Here is a 12870-nt window from a genome sequence, read left to right as displayed (position 1 = left end):
CTTTCAAATCAATTTTTCAGCACGTATTTGACATCGTACGCCAATATAAATAGCACCATCGTGTTCCTGAGCTCAAACTGCATCCAATAGACACCTTTTTTGTTGAAAAATTTTAACTTCAAAATTTGACCTTTTTTGACCTGAAAGTGACCTGACCTAAGCTAAATTCGACTCAAAATGACCTCGAATGACACAGTCGACATCACATTCGAAATCTCTGGACTAAATGGACCATAAAACATGTGTCACGTGACCGACGCATGATATAATATTTTCGTGACCTGTGATGACCTGACCTTGACCTGAAAATCAAAGTACAAGTTTGGTACCCTCGGGGTATCTAGAGCATCTGTTCACGAGTGTGTGATCCAAAAATGAGCCTGATCTGCCTTGTAAGACGGCGGCCAGAGCCCAAAACGTGAACAAGCAAAATGCTAATAATTTTTACTTTGACCTGACCTGTGACGTCATCGGTGACCTCGAGGTCAATGAAATTAGGTTTCGCTCGACAGTTTTTCCGGGGCTATCAGACGCCATTTGAATTTTGACGATCGGCCCAGTAGTTTCGGAGTTAGGAGGGGGGGCTATGAATAGCCCCCCCCCCCCCAGTAGGGCGTGTTATACGCAGACCCCAGTGGGGCGCGGGTTAATTCCTCGTATTCTAGCGAAAATTGTGTTTTAACTGTGCCCATGACATAATGCCAAAATAATTGGATAACACCAAAAAGGCAAAAACTTGCATTTCTGGACCACACTGACAAAAACGTCCAGAGAATCAAATGCATCTAAATGTCCTTGTTCGACCCAATACCATCTTATAAATCACCCAGCTGTACCCTATCGTTGCTCTGCAATCAGCCACTTAAGAAGCTGACGCCTATCTGTTTGTCTTCAGACGTACGCGGCGGACATATTTTTCGCCCAGAGCTGGATGGAGCACCGCCTTCGGTTTCCGAGCAACATGAGCTCCGACTATCGGCTCCTGCCCGTCTCCTGGCTAAACAACATCTGGCAGCCCGACTCCTACTTCAAGAACGCCAAGCAGGTCACTTTCCAGGAGATGACGATCCCGAATCATTACATCTGGCTCCATCACGACAAAACCATCCTCTACATGGTCAAGTGAGTGAGGGATAACAAAAGAGACTGTAGAGATGTTTGAAATAACTCATTAGCTTTTTAAATGGTTTTGCTGGGGAATGTATGAGGCCTTATTTGATTGGTCTTTTAAATACTAATCAAACACAAAAATGTCTAAGAATTTTGATGAATAAGCATTCCTATAGACTCCTGATAACCCGGTCCAAAACATTTCAAAAACTTTTTATTTTCATTGGATGTTTCTAGTGTTGTTTGCTCATTTGTGTGACCATTCGTTACGGGATGATCCAAAAACACAGGAAATCAATAATGTAATGTCTACGGGCTGAGACCCCACCGACCACATGGGGGAGCTCATATGGATCTGTCATGTCGACTTCCATTGCATCTGCGGCTGATTCGTTATGCGCCAGGCGCGGCCATAGCGCGGGACGCGACGCCAGCGCCGCCTATCGGCAACGCCAGAGAACTAAGGTCGGTGAGAGCACGGATTTTGATGGGTGATAGCGCAGTGTGAAAAAATAGGAAAGTTACATGAAAATGTCGCTATGCTACGGTATAGTTCACCATCTGAGCGACATATTTATGTATTTTTTATCCATGGCGGATAAAAATTGGACCCGGGATCTGGCCATGGAAGAAAAAAATGTTGGTCAGTGTAAGCACGGATTTTCGTGGAAATGAGCACAGTGCACTGAGAAAAAAATTGACTCCATATGGGTCAAAACTCTTGAAAATGCTCCCCTGAAAACTCCTGAAAACCATCGATAACACCCTTTCCAGCAGAGTTATTGAGTGTGTTCTAGGGTAACTTTGAGCCTTCCTCATTTTGCGAAAGAGTTTTCAAGAGTTCTTAATGGATGACGAAATGACTCCATGTGTGACACTCCATAACTCTGTGACGCAGCTCTCCATTACTCCCGAAAAACTTTTCCCGAACGTTCCGACAGGAGTAAAAGGGGAGTTACGAAGGGGTTTCAGCATACGTCGCGCGAGGCTGCCGGTGGCCGCCATCTTTTGCGCGTGTAAGTAGTATACAGCACGTTGTGCGGGGCGGCGGGCGAGGTGTTAGTGAAGAACGTGTTGCCTTCGACGGACCTGACCTATACAGTGACGGATAATTGGACCTTTCTTTGGATTTAAAGGTAAGCTTAGCTGTATTTCTCATCATGCTTTTATAGTGCAAAGTGTTGTAATGCTGTGATGAGAACATATGGTAACCCCATGTTCTTGATGAGCTGGAATGGTCTCAGTAAGGGTAATTGATTTGTTTCGTTCCTGAGTGAGATAAAGATCGGAAACAGCATGCTCTGAGTTTCTAGGTATTGGCAAATATCATACATTATTTCCCTCGAATAAATTGGAAAGTAAGGATTACACAAGTTTTACACGTCATGGATCCTTTGTTATTGTCCGATTGTTTTAATATCCATGTCAATGACAATTATCAAATTTGAAGGGCTTTCAAAGCAGAGCCAGAAAATTAAACTATCTTGGCATAAAAGCCTTGATTTTCCTAGCCCCTATAACTTGCCCTTTAGACTTTCACTGAAACTTAACTTTATCAAAATTGTAGTCCATAAAAAGTATTCTAACTTTGCAATCTCTTGTTTTCATTATTTTGACATTATGTGCCGAAATGCAGTATCAGTGCCAACACGTCAGGTTGCGTGTGTCTCGTCTCGTCCATCTTGTCTCATCTGCCTACCTCTCAGTCTCCTCCCTGATTTCTTCCTTCCATCTTTCCTCGCTTCCTTCCTCACTCCCTCCTTCCTCTCCCCTCTCTCCCTTTCTTTCTCCCTCTCTCCCTCCCTCCCTCCCTCCCTCCCTTCCTTCCTTCCTTCCTTCCTTCCTTCCTTCCTTCCTTCCTTCCTTCCTTCCTTCCTTCCTTCCTTCCTTCCTTCCTTCCTTCCTTCCTTCCTTCCTTCCCTCCCTCCCTCCCTCCCTCCCTCCTTCCTTCCTTCCTTCCTTCCTTCCTTCCTTCCTTCCTTCCTTCCTTCCTTCCTTCCTTCCTTCCTTCCTTCCTTCCTTCATCCCTCCCCTCCTTCCCTCCCTCCCTCCTTCATTATTTCCCTCCTTCTCTTTTTTCTTTCTAACCCATTTCCTCCCCTCCCACGCAATGTTAAGTGTACGTATAATTTCATGGTTATTAACATTTTGCAGGGGATGAGCTGGAGAGCCTGCAGTGCATCCCGCAAGACACGTCGGAAGCCAACGGAGGCCCGCAAAATATCCATCCCACCATCGTGAAAGGAGAGCCGGACGAAGAAGACGCATTATTCGTCGAGGCCCAGGAGGTGGTAGCGGCACCACCAGACCAAGCATTCCTGCTGTGGTAGGCCGCCTTTTGGATTTTTTACATCAAAACTCGCGACCGTGTAGCATATGAAGTGAGATCCCCGGAGAGCGTGCCGCGGCGGGATGTCGGAAGCGTTTGTCAATTTTTCAAGCCTCCCACCGCCCCGGACTATGAATACACATTTCTTGAAATATATTTTTTATCTGTGCTTCGGTACACGAGCTTTGGGTGGTTACGCTATTCGTCCAATATTTATTTTCGGGGGGGGGGCTGGAGTGGAGTGATGGGAAGTTTGGGTGAGTTTGATGGGGACTAACTAGAGGTATACCATGAAGCTGTAAACGGAGTTTTGGGGAATAATGGAATGGAGTAATCAGGAGTAATTTTGAGGCAGTAAGAGAGTCATTGAGAGTAATGGAAGGGAGTTTCAGGGAGTATGTTGTTTGTTTTGATAGGATAAAGGAGAGAAATGAAGAGTTTTCTAAAACGGTAGGGAGAGTTACAGAGAGTTTCTCGAGGGAAGTTTTGGGGTGTAATGGAGAGTTTTGGAGGGGGTGTAATGAGGAGTACCACCTGGGAGTTTTGGGGTGTCGTTTTGGTGAACTCCCCCTGGGGGTGTCATGCGGAGTCAGGATTTTTCTCAGTGTGTGAGAAAATAGGGAAGTTACATAAAAATGTCGCTATACTACGTTGTAGTTCGCTATCTGAGCAACATATCTATGTATTTGTTATCCATGACGGATAAAAATTGGACCTGGGATCTGGCCATGGAAGAGAAAAATGTTGGTCAGCGTAAGCACGGATTTTCGTGGAAATGAGCACAATATGAAAAAATAGGGTAGTTACATAAAAATGTCGCTATACTACGCTGTAGATAACCATCTGAGCAACATATTTATGCATTTTTTATCCATAGCGGATAAAAATTGGACCTGGGATCTGGCCATGGAAGAAAAAAATACTGGTCAGTGTATGCACGGATTTTCGTGGAAACTAGCACAGTATGAAAAAATAGGCAGCTTACATAAAAATGTCGCTATACTACGCTGTAGCTCACTAACTGAGCAACACATCTCTGCACTTTTTATCCATAGGAGAGAAAAATTCGACCCGGGATCGGGACATGGAAGAAAAAAATATTTGCACCACCAAATGAAATTAAGATACATCACTCCCGTTATATTCGTATTGAGTCTTTCATGAAACAATTTCGCTATACTACGGCAAACAGCATGACCTCTCGCATATATTGAGACATATTTTGACAATGCAATGTAGGTATAATACAATTTGGAATGTTCATAAACATTTTATATTCTCCTGCCAAATCCCGGTGCCAATTCTCCCCGAATACCTATTGGTAAAAAATACGTCAGGGTAAACGCATATTACTGAATTTAATTGCATTATATCGCATTTTTCAGTTTATCATTAAGTCTCCACACAGGGACGTTTTCATCTGAAGTTTGGCCGCCGGAGCCACCGCGAGGCCTAGTTGCACGAGTAGCCGATAGTCGGCGCCACCGTCGCACTCGGCCGCAGCCAGTATACTGCCAAAAATGGAGCTATTATGATATCGCTCGTTGGTAACTAAGTGTGGCGTGCTTCATAAATGATCGCTGCATAGAGAAACAACCGTTTAATGAAGAAAATGACTTATATTTTACTCATAATAACAATCTGAACCCCAATGTCCGCTTCTATATGGAGTTTGGCGCATAACGTGTTGGCTGCGATATGTAACGTACCTAATCCATTATCTGACTATTGTCTGATGAGTGCAGTAATCACCAAATTGCACAGTATATGTAAGCCACAGCATTTCTTGGCATATTTATAGGTAAAAAATAAATTCATCACCAGCTGAAATACAGTCAAGCCCCAACTGTGCACTGAAAGAAAAAATGACACCCTGTACGGGGTATTGACGGTCATGTCAAAAATAACACCCGAGTGGGGTGTTTTGAGGGGAGTCGCTGAGCTATTAAAAATGGGGTGTTTGGCGTACACCCCAGGAGGGTTTCGACGCATAGTGGGGAGTCGCAGCCGCTAAAGGGGGGTCAGCGCCGGCCCACATGGGGTTCCGTTAGACTGCAGGTGACACCCCTCAAATTTCAGCCGAGCACCCCTTTTTGGTCCCTAAGCACCCGACATTGTGTCAAACTCCCAAATTAGGGTGTAAAATATAGCAGCTCAACTCCCCTATTTTTCTGATATAACTCCCCATATTGTTCCTGACCCCCACGCGGGGAACCGCGCGCCTTCAGCAGGGAATCTCTCAGAGAAGTTTCACTCCCCTAAACTTCCGAAAAACTCCCGGCGAGGATTAAATGTCCTTCGGATTGTTTGTTTGTTTTGTTGGGTTAGGCCCTTTCGGTCGACAAGACCATTGCAGAGCCGGAAGGATGATAGGAATTAGGGGGAGACATTGGTCTGGGCAGGCACCCTAGTGAGTCGCCGGGGCCGAGCCCGTCCAGAGGACAGGCCACCCAGCCCCAAGGCACTCACTGCACCCGGCTACGGGGTGCGCTCCCTCAGGAGCAGCGGTGCCGCTCCAAGGGAGCAGCCCGCATGAGATAAAGTTGCATGTCCAGCCCGGAGGAGGGTTGTGGCGTGGAGGAGAAAGATTTCAGTATCCTGAGGATAGAAGCACGGATATGTGAAATGTCCTTCGGAACGAGAATCTCAGACTATATTTATAACCGGGTGAGGAGTTACTCTTTCCGTTCGCGGCCTTGCGGCGCCCTGTAGTGTGCACGACCAACGTATGACACGGTAATCAGTCTAGATATCATCATGATATAGTTGGCCACTCTACGCTATGCACGCTTTTGCCTTAGCTCCAAACATGCACCAGCCATTCGTGAAAAACAGGTCCCGATTTTACCAACTTTAGTTTGCGCCATCTATCGGTAGGATTTGAAGCTGAAAACACGGGGTGTCACTCCAGGATAATGACACCCCAGAGGGGTTTCAACGGGGGTGTCTCAGCGACACTCCAATTTTTTGGCCTGCAATTTTTGGGGAGTTCGCTAGCCGAACCTCTCCCAAGGGGGTCATGTACATTTTTGCGGCGTCAAAAGGTAATGGGGCTCCCGTGTCGGGTGTCACAACACCCATGACATCCTAAAATCATGAAAACGGAGCCTAATTTAGGAGTATTTTGGAGTATGTGGTGTCAGATTGTAAGAAATGGGGTTCCCCGATTTTTTTCAGTGTGTGAGCAGTTTTGGCTCCAACCCTCCAGCTAACGACCTCTCCGTCAGTTGGGCAGATTCCGTGCCCAGGTCACGCAGGCGATCAGTGGAGGCTTTCAGGGTAGTGAGCCGTTTAAAAGCCGTGGGAGGCCTTCATAGGAAGGTATTAACGACACCATCGGCTCCTAAATGATGGATTTGGAGAAAGGCGAACTTTTAATCCTGTGCTAAGGGTGTCTGGGCCGAGATGGCAAGTTCAGGTATGATGTAGGTAACGTTTTTTATCTCTTCTATCACTACAGTCTCTTACCCTTTTGTGTTATTTGAATATAAGCATGGCTAAACATGCAAATAATCTGTAGTTTTTGTTTTGCATCAAGTCCCGCTCTCATTTACCTACATTGTCGTGCTTACAACTTTGTAATAAAACATGAAATAAGCAAGACAGAGTTGAGAGTAGTGTAAAACCGAAACCTGCCGCATCTAGTCCTCAGCGAAATCATTCCAATACGAAATAAACGTCTAAAAAGAGTTAACATGCTCGCCTCCCAAAAAACAACAAGAAATATTAGTTGTCGACCTAATTATTCCACAATCTCCCGTAGCAACTCAATTTCATCAGTGTTTTTTATTATTCTGAACTGATGATGGTACTGATGATGAAAAATAATGCTTTCATCAATCTCTGTTACAATGGTGATGGGTTCCTAGATTGAGGATTAATGAAACTCTTGCTAAAATACAGCCATTCTAGGTTATTAACTGGACATCACTTGCGAATAAAGTGGAAAGTGAGTAGCAGCGAAAAAATCAACCGTGATACGAGTTCATCTTAGGAGAACGCTTACTCATATCGTGGATGCAAACAGTGTTACAGTTGTTTACGAAATAGCAGAATTATACGCAGGAAACGGGTGCCATTTTGAGATCACTTGAACGTGGTTTAATTTGTTTTTAAATAAAAGCCTAGTTTAACGCAAGATTGGAGATTAGGTATTATGAAATAATATTGATCATGAACTGAATTGTCTACGGACCTTTTTCTTTAATCAATCACCACTGCAACTGACCTCCATGAACAAGCGGCATGTTTTTACGTCTCCTCACAAAGCTTGCTAAGCTGAGCGTGGTACTCATCGATTGAATCGACGTTCATGGATAGTGAAAATCATTTCTCAACTAACTACCTTTTTCGAAAATACATCCGAATCGATCGTCAAGTTTGTTTCGATTGGTCATTTCCCGTCTGATCATGTGGTGCTAATGCCAATCTAGCCGGTCCCAGACAGCGCTAACAAGGCTGGTAGACCGCCTTTCCGGGCGACAGCTCAGGCCGGCTTTCCATGAAGGCCCCGCGGTGCGGTAATGACCTTCCGGTGACGTATGTCGCGCATCAGCGCCCTGATTGGTCGAACGCTCAGCGATACTGACAGGGCAGCGGCCCGGCGTCGCACTGATTCGGACGAGCGAGACGCGACGAACGAGAATTGGATTGGCAATCATTTCATTTGCGTCGTTCATGTGTGCTTTTATGTTCACCCTTGTAATTCTTATAGTTCTCTAAGTTTTACCATATTTTTTTTTAGCATTGCCTGCACTTTTTATAAAAAAATGCAAGTGTCTACTCTACGGGCGATACCTAAGCATTGCGTTCCCGCTGTTGCGCATTTTGAGGTATCAAATAATTGAAACCTTGAGATGCGAAAACTGTGCATAATGTTTGCTTGTTCCAGGCTGACTCTGGTGTTGTCATGCGCGATGAACTTCAAGAGATACCCTCACGACACTCAGAAATGTGCGATGAAGATTGAGAGCAGTAAGTAGCAACTGCAGTGTGCCATTTTTGCTCCGGTGGGGATGGGGTGGGAGACGGGGATAGCGGTCTTAGTATTGTGAATGCTCGCTCCCCTTGGAACACATAAACATAGCACTGGCAAGTAACCTAGGATCAACAAAGTGCACGTTCTATAGCCAGTATCTGTATCTGAATGTGGGCACTGCATTCTGCAGCACCCAGTCTCTGCACCCTTCACCCAGTCTCCCTACACCCAGCCTCTCATGCTCGTACACCCAGCTTCCTTACACCCGGCGCCCCCCTGGCCGCCCGCGCGATGTCGTCACAGCGCGTCCGGCCTCGCCTTGTATGCTCCGGAGACGCGGCCGCTTGCTGGCGACAGTGATGCATGAGCGTGATTGGACGGGAGCGCCCGGGCGCCCCCACCTACACTCGGCGCGCACCCAGACACACAACCCTTTCTGAGCGCTCAGATAATTCACGAGTCATTACATCGCCCGCCGCGTCTCGGGGAGCTGATATCAGAGGTGTTGGTGCTGGTGGTGCTGGTGCCGGTGCTGGTAATGGTGATGTTGATGACGGTTGTGGTGGCGGTAGTGGTGATGGGTTTGGTGAAAGAGAGGCGGATCACAACGAGCGCATCGGGCTGATCTGTGCGATGTTCATGATAACTTCATACCTAGGGGAGAGTGGGGCACATTCGTGCAAAAAATGGATAAATCCGTATATCTGTTCTTTGGTTAGTGCAACGGCAAAATTGTTGATTGTAGTATGGAAAGGAACTATTGCAGATATTTTTCCTCTTAAAAGTTATCCTCTAAAATTATTGCTTCTTTTAGAAAAAAAAAATGGCTTTCAATAACTCAAAACATTTGCACGAAACTGCCCCACCTATGGGGCACATTCGTGCAAGGGATGGGGCACTTCCGTGCACCCTGCAAAGTTCGAGAAATTACTGGGCATTGCCAGAAATTTACCAAAGGAAATTGGCAGGGGGTCATTTCACTTGATTTCTTTCGACAAAAATGCATTGCACAACATATGTAGAAGGAATGGGCTGGCCAACAAGAATGTGCCAACTGCCGGCCTCCGTGACCTCGCCAAGTTCGCGTGAATTACTCGTCACGACGTCGCAAGCAGCCGAGACTGAGTCAGGCGAGCGTCATTAGTGAAACCTACTACAGATAAAGTCATAAATCGCAAAAACTATAAAAAAAATATGCACGTATGTGCCCCCAGGCAGTGCGTACACGAACCTGCCCCATAGCGTTATTTGTAATATATTTCAAAATTTCTTGTTGAAAAAATGACACTTTTACAACAAACAAGTTTGCAGCAATTCCGTGACTAGAGTGAGCTTCTTCGCCCCCAATTTTGAAAAGCTGAACCACATTTCCGAGTCAGGATCACGAAAATGGATGACATGAGAACAGTTTGGAAAGCTCACGAATATTACAAATTTGCGTTTTTATCAAGCATAACAGCAGGTACAGTGTTGTCTTCTACGGTGAACAAAGGGAGGCAATGATACACATATTTCCATAATTTACCTTGAGCTCGTGCAGTCACTCGTGTTCCCATAAACTGCTGAAAACGAATGCGCCCCATGCACGAATGTGCCCAACTCCCCTATACTGCCTGACACGTTTGATTTATTATGCCCCGCCCCGGCCTCGGATAGTGATTGGTGAAACTCCTCTGATTTGTATTGTCTCCTTTTCGCCAGTTTCATACACGACCGACGACCTGATTTTCGTCTGGGACCCGAAGGTTCCCCTGGTCGTGGACCATATAGAGCTTCCACAGCTCGACCTGGTGAAGAACACCACTGGAGACTGCACCCAGCAGTACGCCACAGGTCAGTCACCCCTGCAACCAGCAGTGCGACATAGGTCAGTCGCCCCTGCACCCAGCAGTACGCCACAGGTCAGTCGCCCCTGCACCCAGCAGTACGCCACAGGTCAGTCGCCCCTGCACCCAGCAGTACGCTGTACGCCACAGGTCAGTCACCCCTGCACCCAGCAGTACGCCACAGGTCAGTCACCCCTGCACCCAGCAGTACGCCACAGGTCAGTCGCCCCTGCACCCAGCAGTATGTATGTACATACGTCACAGGTTACTTCTGACCAAGCACCATGGCACAGACCAGAACAGACACAGAAGTATGTATGCTAACCCTGCGTCGGCCAGTGATAGGCACGGGTCAAGCATCTCTTCGCCAATCAGTGTGAAATGTGAATGGTCTAAGTGAGCAACAAGCACCCGTTTTCGACCTATGTGACATATTGAAATTATTTATCTGAATTCTGAGTTAGGTCCAAGATCACCTTATCTGAACTATTGCAAATGTGCAATTAGAGACCAATGCATTTACGTAGCAAAGAAAATAAGTTCTAGACTGTGCGCTAGAAGATAAATATTGCTAGACCTCTTTAGCAAAAGATAGGTTATCGCAATACAAAACATGTGGGTCCGCCGTTCCGAAAGTTAAAACAGCGAAACTCAATTCAATAAAGACCAAGTTTGAGAGCATCCATTTCTAATCTTGATTACGGACTGAGCGGTAAACAAGCCGGGAGCAGGGCACGATAAAGTTAAAATTCATTCAGGCACGCGTCGTTAATGGGAGCCGAGCTGGGGGCTGCGAATTCGATGAGCCCGGCTGTCGGAAGCAATCAGCCAGAGCTCCGGCGCCGGCAGTAAAGGTGTTTGCCGGCTTGTTTTTGGTGCGGTGGTGGGGGCGCACTGGCCCGGCTCCGTGAGCCTTCGCGCCGGGTAAAGGGCGCACAACTCGGGGAGACGCTCGCTAAGACGCAAACGCCCCTCCATAAAACGTCTGCAATATACTTTTATGGGAGCGCCTCCTGTAGCATGCAGGCAGCACTTCTGACCTTTATAAGGGTTTTCTGTTTAAAGCAATATCTCAGTTGATTATTGCACGAAAACAAAATCGTACTTCATCAACCGGCTTGTTAGCTTGATAGAAAGTGCACTATGATGTGAATGTACTAAAGGGCGAATAAGGATAATAATTCGTTATAAGCTTAAAATATGACTGTGCTGTTCGAATTGTGCATTATGTTACAAACATTTAAACCTATAACCAATCAACTCAGGTCACCAATATCATAACGATAACGTTGCGATGTGCGTAGCCTGTGACTTTATACCAGATTGCCGCCGACTGCGCGATCGCAGACGTCAGCAGCGGTGTCGCCTTTCTTTGATATTAGAGCCGCCCCGCCATTCGGTCTAAAGCCAGTGAAAGACCGACTGCTATTGAATGCCGAAATGTGAAGCAACTGGCGGCGAAAAACATTTACCGTGTTCAGTCGGCTTTACGAGCCGGGCTCATAGGTCGTTTGCGAGCGGGGTGCCACCTGAGTGGTAACGGCTGATAAAGGGGACCCGCCACCTCCCGCCGAGCTAAACTGCTGCCATATTTCTGTGGCTATTCATTTCGATTATTCAGCGGACGTGAGTGTTTTCGCTCATACAAAATTGTTGACGTAAAAAGTTTTGCATCGTAGTTCTTTTGGTTCGGCAGATCAAAACATAAAACATATAATAACTTGCGTAACATTTTGAATCAACTTTTTCAATGTAACCAAACATCGTATTGAGGTCTAAAAATGTACAAAAAGTTTGTCGTGCCAAGGCGGCAGCCTTTATTTATCAATAGTTTAGCATGTTGTTGACTAGAGGTAAAGATTCATGAAGTTTCGCCTGAATGGCTTGAAATTATCAATTTGAGATGCATAATCGCCGTTTTCAAGACGGTTATCTGGCACACATTAGCCGCTTTCACGACGGGCTATCCGGGGAATGCACCTGATTTGACCAAATCTGCACCTAATTTCTTTTACAGCAAATATCTTCATTTTGGCCGTTTTCACGACGGAATAGCAGGCATCTATTTAATCCCCATTTGATCCTTTGGTTCCTCAGGAATTTTAGTAGTTCTTTTTAGTAGGTTCCCCAGCTTTCGAATGAATGGTGCGTTAGTTTGCTATTTTTCTATTAAATATCACATCGATTTACTTTATCTAAGGATTTATCACTAATATCAACATAAAGCGTAAGCACAATTATAAAATTATGAAATTATTAAATACTAGTACAATAGTTAAAAAAAGATACTGAGTTGCCAGGCTACAAAGAATATATTCATTTATGGCGCACGACAGACATTTAGAAAGCAGCGCCCTGTTTTATTGCACGCTGCTAGCCGCTTCCATTGAGTTTTGCAGGCCGACGTCATTGGTCGTTACACGTATGATGTCACGCGACTTGTGGCCTGTCACGGCTCTTTAATGATCTCTACTAAATGAATGCAACAGTGGCCTTTTAAGTTGATCTCTGTGGCCATCTGTCTATGGAGCGACCAATATGAAAGTTGGGTGAATTTACCGGAGTTACATGACTATGAGCAAGCAAATGTGTATCAGGAATGGATTTAGGTGGAGAATTGCGCTGGA

At 45.8% G+C, this 12870-nt stretch overlaps 1 protein-coding gene across 1 annotated transcript in view; it reads left to right on the top strand.

The window, feature by feature from the left end:
• LOC122373422 (glycine receptor subunit alphaZ1-like) overlaps positions 1–12870 on the top strand; it is a 74247-nt gene that overhangs the window by 27465 nt on the left and 33912 nt on the right. Inside the window, exons 6-8 of the mRNA XM_043351448.1 lie at positions 896–1122; positions 8331–8413; positions 10119–10250. Coding sequence (XP_043207383.1) covers positions 896–1122; positions 8331–8413; positions 10119–10250 — 442 coding nt within the window. The remainder of the gene's footprint in view (positions 1–895; positions 1123–8330; positions 8414–10118; positions 10251–12870) is intronic.

Source organism: Amphibalanus amphitrite, unplaced genomic scaffold (assembly GCF_019059575.1).
Source record: "Amphibalanus amphitrite isolate SeventyFive unplaced genomic scaffold, NRLGWU_Aamphi_draft 001493F_arrow, whole genome shotgun sequence".
NCBI classification, from domain to species: Eukaryota; Metazoa; Arthropoda; class Thecostraca; order Balanomorpha; family Balanidae; genus Amphibalanus; species Amphibalanus amphitrite.
Note: the sequence above shows the minus strand (reverse complement) of the source record. Positions and strands in the feature narration are given on the sequence as shown.